Consider the following 12,066-nt stretch of genomic DNA (forward strand, 5'->3'; position numbering starts at 1 on the left):
GAGTATGACTAATAGAAATCCACTGAGATTAGTGTTTTCCTGTAACCCAAGCTTCTTGAGAATTTGCAGTATTTCAAAATTAGCGCAGTACATTGTTTTTAGTGCATGTCATAAAGGATTGCAACACCTTTACATTGCAGGACACCTGGTATAAAAGACCCAAAGGGAATAATTGCCCGGTGCTTGCCAATGATTCTTGTCCAAAAAAAGGATTCTTCTTCCCTGCACTTCCTATAAACACTGTCTTTCTGCTGGTTCATGTGCAGCAAGTGACAGAAGTCTTGAACATAAACAAATTTTGCCCACATTTACATTATTTGCAGCAATTCACTTTCTGTATGAGTAGGGCCTGTGCTTCTGATGTATGTAGGGATATAAAGGGTACTTCCTGAAAGAAGGAATGAAGGGTTTAAGCAGATTCCTACTGGCAGGTCTGCAGTGACAAGAACACCCAGACCTCAGATCACTTTGGCCATATTTAGGGCTGGACAGACAGAAGCCATCTCTAGTGCAGCATCCATATAGCTGCATGTGTCTTTAGAGGAAGCTTTCTTAGTGAAATGATCTCCGCATTGCTCAGAAGACTTACTAAAACTGCCTGAAGTGCATTTCAGTAAGTGTGGTTGCTGAAGATGGTGAAGAGGAATGCCAAGCTCTGAATTGTCTGTTTTATTTTCAGTAGAGTCTTGCAGCTGGGCAGGAACAACCCCAGGTTCCCGTGTTAAGCTGGAGAATGACCTGTTAGAGAACAGCACAGGGGAAAGGGAGCTGGGGTCCTGGTGGACAGCAGGATGACCATGAGCCAGCACTGTGCCCTTGTGGCCAGGAAGGCCAATGGTACCTGGGGTGGATTAGAAGGGGGGTGGTCAGTAGGTTGAGAGAGGTTCTCCTGCCCCTCTACTCTGCCCTGGTGAGACCACACCTGGAATGTTGTGTCCAGTTCTGGGCCCCTCAGTTCCAGAAGGACAGGGAACTGCTGGAGAGAGTCCAGTGCAGGGCAACAAAGATGATGAAGGGAGTGGAGCATCTCCTGTGTGAGGAAAGGCTGAGGGAGCTGGGGCTCTTTAGCTTGGAGGAGACTGAGGGGTGACCTTATTAATGTTTACAAATATATAAAGGGTAAGTGTCAGGAGGATGGAGCCAAGCTCTTCTGGTGACAACCAATGATAGGACAAGGGGTAATGGGTTCAAACTGGAACACAAGAGGTTCCACTTAAATTTAAGAAGAAACTTCTTCTCAGTGAGAGTGCCAGAGCCTGGACCAGGCTGCCCAGGGAGGTTGTGAAGTCTCCTTCTCTGGAGACATTCAAACCCGCCTGGACACCTTCCTGTGTAACCTCATCTGGGTGTTCCTGCTCCATAGGGGGATTGGACTGGATGATATTTCGAGGTCCCTTCCAATCCCCGACATTCTGTGATTATGTTGTCCTCTTTGTTGACAGTTCATAAAGATACAAAGTTTTCTCAAACTGCTCTCTCCTCTCTGAAGTTTATGATCAATAAATACTGTGATGTTGTGTGGGATGGTGATGGTAGATAGAAACCCACAGTCAAGCCAAGTGCTTATTGCTCCTCACCTTGTTAAAGTAGAGTGTAAAGAATATTTCTTTAAAACATTAGACCTTCTTGCTATCTCTGTTAATAAGGACAATGTTTGATTGCATTGCGTTGCATTTTTGATACACTGTGCTTTTGAAGTGTATATTTTTTTTTCTTACCTTTTTTCCCCCCAATTTTTTTCTGACTCCCTATTTTTAAGTGAACTTAGTGCTTCCAGTAGATGCCAGGTATATCATAGCATCACCAGAGACTGAAATCCCATTTTTCCACAGAACAGGTGCACAAGCAGAGGTGCAGTTGGTCTGCCTTACACATTCATCTTCAGATTTCTCTTCTGAGGTGTCAGCTCTGGTAGCAAATTTTGTGGTACAGATGTATATATTTCTCTAAATGAGTATTTGTGTGTGTATATATACACACATATATATATTTTTAGTGAATGCAGGCACCGTAACACTTACCCAGTTTTTAACAGTGTATGTGTTTGATATTTTGGGGTTAATGCTATTTGAAGTGCTTAAAAAAAAACACCTCTCTAGCATATTGTCACTACTCCTCTCTTTTTTTTTCATGCTGACCAGAGTTACTCAAATTCAACAAATGCCTTTCTTCTCTCTTTCATTTATATGCATGTGCTTAGCTTTTGTTCCAGACTAATTCTTTTCCCCTATCACAAAGTATTGTTTTCTCCTGTGTCTTTTGTCTCTTGTCTTTTAAAGTATTTTTGCTGTGCCATTTGGCTTCGCTCCAGCGAGCAGACAGCGAAGTGCAGTTGTCAGGATTGCTCTCCACAGATTCTCCACATTGCTGCTGAGAACGTGAAGGCACTTTTCTGCCTGTTGCAGGAACGCTGCCCGTGTGGGGAGGGACGGAGCACACGTTACATGGGCAGGTCTCAGCGCACTGCCGTACTCCCTTGGTTAATGGGAAAACACTGTTGAGGGCAGAAGGTACAAAGAAGGGAATAGAGAATGTTCCTCTGCTTTACAGGGTTCCTTTTCTCTTCCAACTGTGGTTTGGCTGAAGGTTTCCATATTTAAGTTGGTTGCGTGACACTGTGGCTGCTCCTCATCCAGTAACTTCTAAGGTGCAGAGGAAAACTGATTTTCAGCGCATTGCGTTATCTTCTGTGACATTTATCTGTCTTCCCGTGCAGGGAACAATAGCCAACTCGCTAACGTGTGTCCAGCTACACAAACGAGCTGAGAAGATAGCTGTCATGTTGATGGAAAGGGGACATCTACAAGATGGAGACCATGTGGCTTTGGTTTACCCACCAGGTAAAGAACTGCCATGTTCAATACCTCGATAGTCCCAAAAGTCCATCAAGATCCTTTAGAACAGTGCTGCATTGGTGGTGTTACCAACCTGTAAACCATGTTAATTGGCAAAACACAAAATATTTGCCTTATGCGTATTTCTTTGAACTTAATTGTACATATTTAAAAGAATTTCTCTTTGCATATGTGCCTCGTTATTATTTCTTTGGGTTCAGATTAAGATTAGCCTGTGTTTTTAAATCCTGTCCCTTATAAGCAGTCAAATTTAATTACTGCTTTTCTTTTCATTTGCTGGAAATATACTATTTTATGAGCACACAGTTCTGCTAAAATATTCCATCTACTGAGTGTTTTTAGTCTCACCTGTTGAATTCCCTCTTGGAAGTGCTGCATTTCATGGGGGTAAAGCAACAATGATTATGAAGTAATCAGTGTGTTTTTAGAGTAGAAATATGATGAATAAAGAGCAGATTATTAAGAAATACCAAATTGTATTTGGTAGATAATGGTCTAGAGACCATTTTCTCTATAGATCTTCAACCTAGACAGCTTTCTGTGGCTTGGATTTTCATTCTCTGACATAAGGGCTTTTAAGCTTCTGTTAACTGGTACCATGTTTGACATTTGCTTGAAATTATTTCTGATCTAGTGCTGCTGTTTTATCTTTAGCATTTCATGTATGTTGGCGAAATAAACTGTCTGATTTAAGGTCTATATTGTGATATTTGGTTTGTAAGGGCTGCAGGATACTGGTTAAATCTTTATAGGAGTAATTTCTCAATGGTTAATATGATAAAAACTTTTCAACAAAACAAGACTAGGATTTTAAATTTAAGTTTTGATTTTTCTGTATTTCACTTCCCCTGAATAAAGTGTTTTATTGAGGGAAGAATAATCTACCAGTACTCCAAACCGTTTTCCACTGAAGGATAAAACAGCCCCCCTTGTCATCACAGCCTGTATACAGTGCCAGGGTGCTCTCAAACAAAAATATTCACAGGATCTTGATGCTGTTGTCTGTTCAGCCTCCTTAGATGTCCTGAAGTATGCTGTCCACAATCTGCAGTCAATGTTTATATAGAATAACACCTAGTTTTCTGTTAGAAGCAGGATTTCAAAATCATCACTTCCTTTTTTACTGAAAAACTTCAGGTAGATAAGTCAAAGCTGTATATCTGAGTTTTAGAATGACGGGAAATTATTTAATGAAACCTCCAGATACTCCTGTGGCTCATGGGCACAGGCATCATCCTGCCTGATCCTTTTGCTGTGGCATCCCTCCTCTTCTTGTAGGCTCTCATTTGTCCCTAAATGTAAATTTCAGAAGATAATTAATCTGTAGAAACCAGTCTTTTTAACAGGGTACTTCCTGATGATATAAGTGGAATTCACCTAAATGATCATATCTGGCTGCAGCTTTGTGTGTCGCCTTTGGTTTTTCATGCTCAGAAGAACAGTACAATTGAAAGGAATCAGTGAAGCTGAACAAATACTGACAAGGGGCTGAAAAAGAAGTCTGTTAAAGGGCTTAGTCGCTCATTTAACCTTCTGTGTTGAGTTCCAAGTAATATTTATGCTGACATAAGCGTCTGTGATTAAACGATTTGATTTTCAGGGGAGGATTTTTGTTTTGTTCTTCATGCAGGAATAGACCTGATTGCGGCATTTTACGGATGCCTGTATGCAGGCTGTGTGCCAATAACGGTTCGACCTCCACATCCCCAGAACATAGCAACCACGTTACCTACCGTGAAGATGATTGTGGAGGTGAGCAGCCACCTGAAAGTGCACAAATAGATTAGACGGGCGATGGATTTGTGTGGTCTTTTAAGAACAGTAACTTACGTGACTGGTGGAGTAGGCTGGAGAGTTGTATTCCTTCCAAAATCCAGGACTTCAGTGTGATGTAGGGTCAACGCTGCTGGACAGCACACAACCTTCTGACTTCCACTGTCACATTTTGCCACAGTTGCGCTACTCTTTGCAGGAAATATATTTGAAGTGCTTTCTTGTGTTTTGCCACATGTCAAGAACAGTAGGATTCCTCACCTGGCAACGCTGCACTGATTATTGAGAAAAATCCCAATGGAAAGCTTAGCTTGACCTGATGGTGATTTGTGCTCAGCTCTGCATATTGTCTGAGTATTTCTTTAAATATATTGATCTTTATAATCAGTAAGAAATATTCTTGTAGTTGCTACCTGTATATTTTTTAAAACAGCAAATCTAAAAGGACGGTACCTTCAGCATGTGTCATCTAAATTCAGTGCAGAGGATATTTGCTGTAAACTCACCATTTAATTTCTTAGCGCCACTTGCACAATTTCTGCTCTAGAGCTACTTTTGCTGATATCAGAAGAGTTCCAGTGGTTTATCACTAGCACAGGAATTTGAAATATATGGCTAACATAAAATTAACTTAAGATAGTAAAATTATTCATATAAATGTCAGGCTGGGTTTTCCTTTATGTGAAAATACTGTTTATACACCAAGATATATCACTGTCAGATAGGAAATGTTTTGGTCATGGTATTCTGTACTGGCATTCTGGGTTGATAGCTGATATAATCTGTTGGCAAAGTCATCTTCTCACTATTAAAGTGTCTTTAGTTTCATGACAACACTGTTGTTAAAGTGCAATTTTCCTGGCATTTGTAAAACTCACATGACTTTGTCTGCTTTGTGAGCTGCATTTTTTGTGCACCTTTCCACCTCCTGATTGGAAAAAATAAGACTAATATACCTGTGTCCTGTTCTGGCAGAAAATAGATCATTGTCTTGCTCATTTTCAAGGGAGAGTCAATCAGTATCCCATTGCATTATTATTTATTTCTTAAATTCCTAGGTGAGCCGCTCTGCCTGCTTAATGACTACACAATTAATATGTAAACTGTTACGGTCGCGAGAGGCGGCAGCAGCAGTGGATGTCAGAACGTGGCCTCCGGTACTAGACACAGGTGAGTACTAAGGCTGGGGGAGCTCTGTGTCTTCTTCTATCATTGTATTTGTTGAGCACTCAGAGGTGAATCTATTATGGGATTAAGATACACACATTTTCTTTCTCTATTTTCACTAGACGATTTGCCAAAGAAGCGACCTGCACAGATCTACAAACCTTCTAACCCTGAAACGCTTGCTTACCTTGACTTCAGTGTCTCCACAACTGGCATGCTGGCAGGGGTAAAGGTAGGGACTTGTTGCGAAAGCTCCTTTGCTGCCGTCACGCCTGCCTGGCTGGTCGTACATTGCTCTTGATTTGTTACTCCTCTTGATTTTCGGTAATAGAAATTGAATTGCTTCCTCCTTTGCTATCATTATTTGATTCCATTAACATGAAATTAGTTCTTCTGTACTCACTACAGTACTGTGTGTGGCAGGTTGAGCCCATCTCCTCCTCCTCAGACTGAAAATTTCATTCCGACATGCCTGCAAATAGCCCAGTAACTCATCTGCCTGAAGCATTCTTCAACTGAAGCATCTATTATTTCCATTTTATGAAGGAAATGAGACTCGGTCACCCTTTTTCTACTTGTTAAGTGCCCATTCCTTGTTTCTTCCTTATTGCAACTGAACTGCTGGCCATGGGTTTTCAATATTCTTTTTTTCATACAATTAAGGGAACTGCTGATGTCTCTGGTATAGTAACCTGGCACAATACTAGAGTAATCAGCAAAAAAAGTCATTTATGGATTGTTTGATAAGCTTAGCCACCTTGAGCTCTTGAAATCTCTATTCTACCATTTTCTCTAACCCTCTAGCAACAGTTCATCAAAGCTGTTTTATCTAGTTGGTTTCACCAACATGCAAGCAGAGGTAAAATCACTCTCTTATTCTTACCTGTTACTTCCTTATTCCTATCTGTTGCATATCAAGGATTGGTTTTACTGGTATATTACACTTACAGCCTGTGTTGAATCCCTCATACTCTTTGGCATCATCCATCTGTTTTCAGAAGCTGTCAACATACTTTATTAACAAAGCAAGTATCGTTTTCTCAGTTTTCAGATGGAGAGTTTAAAGCACAGAGCAGTGAAGTGACCAGCTTAAGGTTGACTGACGGTTAAAAGGCTGAGCTGGCTGATGGTCACGTATCAGACACTCCTGGAAGATTCATTTAATCTGACTTCAAATAACTACAATGCCTACAGATGTGGATTAGTCCTTAGACTCCTCAGTAATCACCAGAGAGAAGCAGGGACTTTTAGAGTGTAATTTATCTGACTTATATGAAGCATCTATTTTTGAATGGGGTGAACATCACATAAGTCTTCATTTCTTCTAAAGGGAGACTTGACTGATGGTTTCAGATGCAGTCATCCATATTGAGTCAGGTCTGAATTCCACCTTATTGGACTTGCAGAAATGACTACTACCTATGCTATGTCTGTATTTGGAGAGCTTCAAAGGCAGGACAAGTCAAAGAAACTTTTCTTAATGTTGCTAAAGGGAAATGTAGATAAATCTCTCAAGGAATTCTGAATTATCTTCTGGTATCTGGGTCACAAAACCTCTAGAGCACTGACTCAGCAGGTTTACGTGAATAGTTCCCATCTACTAGAATATCAGTAGTGATTAATCAATTACAGAAGGATCATAAGAGGCCACAAGGTTTATACTCATAATGCAGTGGTGCTAAATTTAAAAAAAAGCTGAACAACCTATGCAGGTTCTGAAAAGTTGATGAGTGTTTTGTAATCACTCTGAAAGTAGTAGGTTACACTGAAGTTTTTCTCAACTTTGTCATTAGTTTGCACCCAGTATAGTGTAAAAATTCACAGAATAAGACCAGTTCTGGCCCTGTTTTACAGAACCTTTACTAAGTTTATTGGGGATGTTTATCTCTGGATGATTAGGTCCCTAATACTGTTTTGCATGCAAAATCCTCCTCAATTTAAAAATGCATTTTCACTTTATTGTATTAAGAAATTTGTATTTAGAAATACGTTACTGATGATCAACAAAAGCTTCAAGTTACATTCAGATCCTGCAGTCATTCATCCCTTTATTCTTCCAGAAAGTTTACCTTGTTATCATTAGCTTTGCATACAGCTTGGAGCACATCTTTAAACCACTCACGGCTTTCTCCCTAAATCACTTCAAACTTGTTATTCATTCTGTCTCCCCTCTCCTTTCACGGTTATTTGGATGCCTTCCTGAAGGAAAGTTATGGTTTCTTAGATGTAAATTACATGTGTGTTTACACTGAGCACAAAGTCAATATTTATTTGTTTTCTTTATCCCATAACTGACTTAAGCACTTGGCGCAGTTTGGGGATGAGCCTCTCGAATGACATAGTTGATCATTTTAATTACTGTGCTGTTGTCTTTCAGATGTCTCATGCAGCCACTAGTGCCTTTTGTCGTTCTATTAAGCTGCAGTGTGAGCTTTATCCCTCCAGAGAAGTCGCTATCTGCTTGGACCCCTACTGTGGACTGGGGTTTGTCCTCTGGTGCCTCTGCAGGTGAGCTTTCTCCTCAGCCTTTTAAAATACTATTTCTGTTGTATTACAACACAACAAACCAGATGATGTGAGTGATAAAAGGATGGGAAGAACAGGCAACACCTGTGGGACTGGCACGGGCAATAAGTATTGCCGGCAGCTATACGGAGAGTGCTGTAGGGAGGATACGCTATGTTTGAGTGGGGCATCAACTGGCTGCTCCTTGACCTCCTGCTGTTTTAGTGCTGTGTCTGCAGGGCCTGGTTGCTTTAGCTGATGAAGGCAACACCTTAAGACAGTTAATTTAAGGAAGTGGTTTCCTGGTGTCCTCTTTTTCATTCTCTAAACTGAAAGCACAAGTAGATAATCAGGGACTCCCTCATGTGTGGGACTAATGGATGTGATTTTTGCAGACATGGAAGTGTGTTTTCTTGCAGAACGATACTTCTGTGGCAGTAGCAAAGCTGTCAGGGAAAAAAACATTTCTAGTGAAAAAAGCAAATCAGCTTTTTTTTTGTTAATAAAGTTTAGAAAGTTAACAATTCTGTCAATCTCTATACCCCAGGGACGTTGCGGTTCAGCATTCAAAGCACTTCCATCGATTTTGTTCTTACTTTTTTTTTAAGCTAGCGGGGTTGATGCAGAGGCGAAGGGGAAGAGCTGTGGGAATGTTAATGGAGGACATTTTTCTGAAGACATCTTAGAGTCACAGTAGTCTGACATTTTTGCTCTGTTCATAGAAAGTTCTTTGATGTTAGCAGTACTGCTATTTTTAGTTATTAAAATGAAGATAACCCAAGATAATAAAAATACTCTGGATAAACTTTTTACCCATTTACTGAATACCTAAAGAAAGCGTTATGCGATAACAACTGTGACGAATTGTTTTCAGCAAGTAACGTTTATTTAAAAGTAGGCTATTGGGCTCTTTTGTTGCCCATCTAAGATACTTATTATGAAATATTAAATGGGCCAAAGATTAACAGTATTGTACATTCTTGATCCATTTTTCTTGATTTAAACGATACTTTTTAAATATTATTTCAGATTTTACTCAGGAATTAGAGCTTTTGTGAAAAATCATTTTGTTTCCATATCTTATTTCCCCAACACAAAAAATGAAAATACTGGGGCTGCAAAAAAGTTCAGAAAACCTTTCAGAAATTTCGATATTTAAATTAAACCACTCTGTTTTAATCTTTTAAGTGTTGATTCTTTGAAGTCAGTTGAATATTTCTTATGTAGACTTACGTGTTCCAACATTCCCTGGTGTCAACACTGTTCGGCCTTTGCTCTGCTGGGGACTGAGCCAAATCTGCCATGATGCATCCAGTGAGACCAGGGAAGGACGCAGCGAGTCCAGCTGAGGAGACTGTTACTGTCCGGGATAATGATGGCCATGGAGCATCGAAGAATAACTTCTATACAATATAATGATAGAGCCATAAAATACAGATAGAGCTGACCTGTCCCAAACCCAAGTAATTTGTGGTGCCTGTGACTCTGCTGAACGCAGAAATGTTTGTTTCTTTCAGAACTGTGTTTGCAACAGATAAGCATTTGCTGCCCTTACTGATAATATTCAGACTTTTAGGAGGAGAAGGTTGTTTATGACTGACAGGTGAATGAGGCAGCAAACCTTTGGAATAAAGCAATCAAGGTCTGTGCCTCTCTGCAGCTTGTAGAAGGAATAGACAATTTTATACCATTTTCAAAGAAAAGAAGCGAAACAAAGGAGTTGAAGGAGCTGAGATCAGGCCAGCAACTCTCTAATCTTATGAACCATTGTGTCAGTCTCTTCTTTGCCACTGATCTCCTGTTCCTATAAGACCAGAAAAATTGCAGGCTGCTTGAATTGTGACTTGTCATTTAGAGAAAGCTGACATCAGATACAGCTTCATTAATTCCACTTACAAAATGAATTTCCATTTCATTACTATTTTAGAAATGAGTATTATTTGATGTGATCACAAAAAATACATCCTGGAGGTTATTAGACTCTTTCTCTTCGTAACATGAAACTTGGCAACTTTGCGTTTTACTCTTTGTAGTTTAGCAGACCAACATCCCCCCCAACATTTTGCAGCCCAGATTTCTACCTCAGAGGATTCTACTGTGCAGTTATGATTGTCTGTCACCACTCCCGTTAACTAAATTAATACTTCTAATGACATATGGAAATGAAGTTAGATCTTCATTTTTCATCAGCCAGGGGGTTTTGAGAGTTAAATAGGAATTCTTCGGTTTAGGACCCCAGCAGGAAGAGAGAGCAACCTCCTGTGCGTGCTGCGGTTAAAGTGGCAAGTACATTATAATCCCTTTATTAACTAGACCAAAGGAAGCGCTGACCAAGGAATGAAAGAAAAACTAACGTTTTATCCCCGTTGTAGGTGATTAAACGTTGTGCTGGCCCGCTCCAGTGCGGTGCTCCAGAATGCCCCATTCTCTGAGGTCAGAGCTCCTTAGGAAAGCTGCTGGAGCATGGAGCCAGCCCTTTGGTAAGTTTGGAATATATTGCATAGTTTTGCAAAGTTTTTATTTTTGAAAATTTATTATTTTATGGCCTGAATGGTATAAAATAATAAAGAAAAGAAACCTTGCAAAGCAGAGCAATACATTAAAAAAATAATGAAAATCTGCATTCCATCTAAACTGGCTGCATGCTCCAGCAGGGTTTCCTTGGAACGTTGGTCGTAGAACAGCACGTCCTGGCTGTGGTGGCCGTCATCAGCCCCGTGTGAGTTCACAAATCCCAAGCTTCCCTATTTTAACAGGTTCTTACTAATGACTCAATAAAAGAATAAAAGAATACATTCTTTTTGGGGTTTTTTCTTAGTATTCTGACTTGCATTACATATACATTTTAAAATTTATTACATTCTTTAAAAGAAAAAAAAATATGTGTATTAAGTTGTCCCTGTCTTAATGCTTCTCACTGTGGGGCAGAATAGAGCATTCTACAGTTGTTAGTGAGGGTTTACTTAATTGGTAGTTGATGAGTGATGCTATAGAATAAGAATTTTTCCTCCATTTTAGCCCAGCTAAACCAACCCATATTACCATTCTACTTTTACTACTGGAAGATAGAATTGTCCTTGCTGAAAATAAAATCAAGTTCCTTGATAATTTTAGGTGTATATGTTCAGAAGCAGAGATTGTTATAGTATAATTCAGTGTGCTAGGACTCGTTAATTACTGTTAGGTTTTTTAGGGTAACTTGAAGAAATCTGGCAGGCATGAGCATTTCACCCAATTTCCAGCTCATTTATAGCAAATTAAGGGAAGACTGCATAAAGAAACCTAAATGCCACATCAGAAAAGGATAATTCTGAAATGGGAAGTGAAGGATATGAACATAACTATCTCCCCTGTGTTTTGCAAAGTGCATAACTGGGGCAGGAGGAACATCAAGGTGCGTATGCCCATGTACTTGTTTCCCAGGGAGTCTTTGGCCAGGGGCAATTTGTGGAAGAGGCAGCTTGCATTTCTTCCACATTACAATAGATCTGTTCAACCTGCTTCCAGTCTACAAGGTTCAAGGGCAGCCGAAGGCCTTGAGTTACCTGATGAGCAAGTTCTGCAGTGCCTTGACCAAGTTTACTCCACTGGATGTGTAGACCTGCCTGTACACGCCTTAGGACATCTCTATTGCCAATGCCAACAGAAATGACACTTCCATGTGCAGTCCCCAGTTAACCTCAGGCTGAGCGTTCTCTATGCAGAACAAGATGGTCATCTCTCTTTTTTCTTCAACACAAGATAGAAACAGTGGCCAAATTTTTAA

General features: G+C 40.0%; 1 protein-coding gene across 1 annotated transcript in view; it reads left to right on the forward strand.

Annotated features, from left to right (window-relative positions):
* The window catches only part of DIP2C (disco interacting protein 2 homolog C), a gene marked incomplete at both ends in the record, with an annotated part of 321,625 nt that overhangs the window by 265,888 nt on the left and 43,671 nt on the right, over positions 1-12,066 (forward strand). Inside the window, 5 exons of the mRNA XM_080340151.1 lie at positions 2,717-2,840; positions 4,486-4,607; positions 5,687-5,798; positions 5,918-6,027; positions 8,173-8,303. Of these exons, the coding sequence (XP_080196277.1) occupies positions 2,717-2,840; positions 4,486-4,607; positions 5,687-5,798; positions 5,918-6,027; positions 8,173-8,303 (599 nt within the window). The remainder of the gene's footprint in view (positions 1-2,716; positions 2,841-4,485; positions 4,608-5,686; positions 5,799-5,917; positions 6,028-8,172; positions 8,304-12,066) is intronic.

The sequence above is a fragment of the Nesoenas mayeri genome, assembly GCF_963082525.1.
Source record: "Nesoenas mayeri genome assembly, chromosome: 2".
Taxonomy (NCBI): Eukaryota; Metazoa; Chordata; class Aves; order Columbiformes; family Columbidae; genus Nesoenas; species Nesoenas mayeri.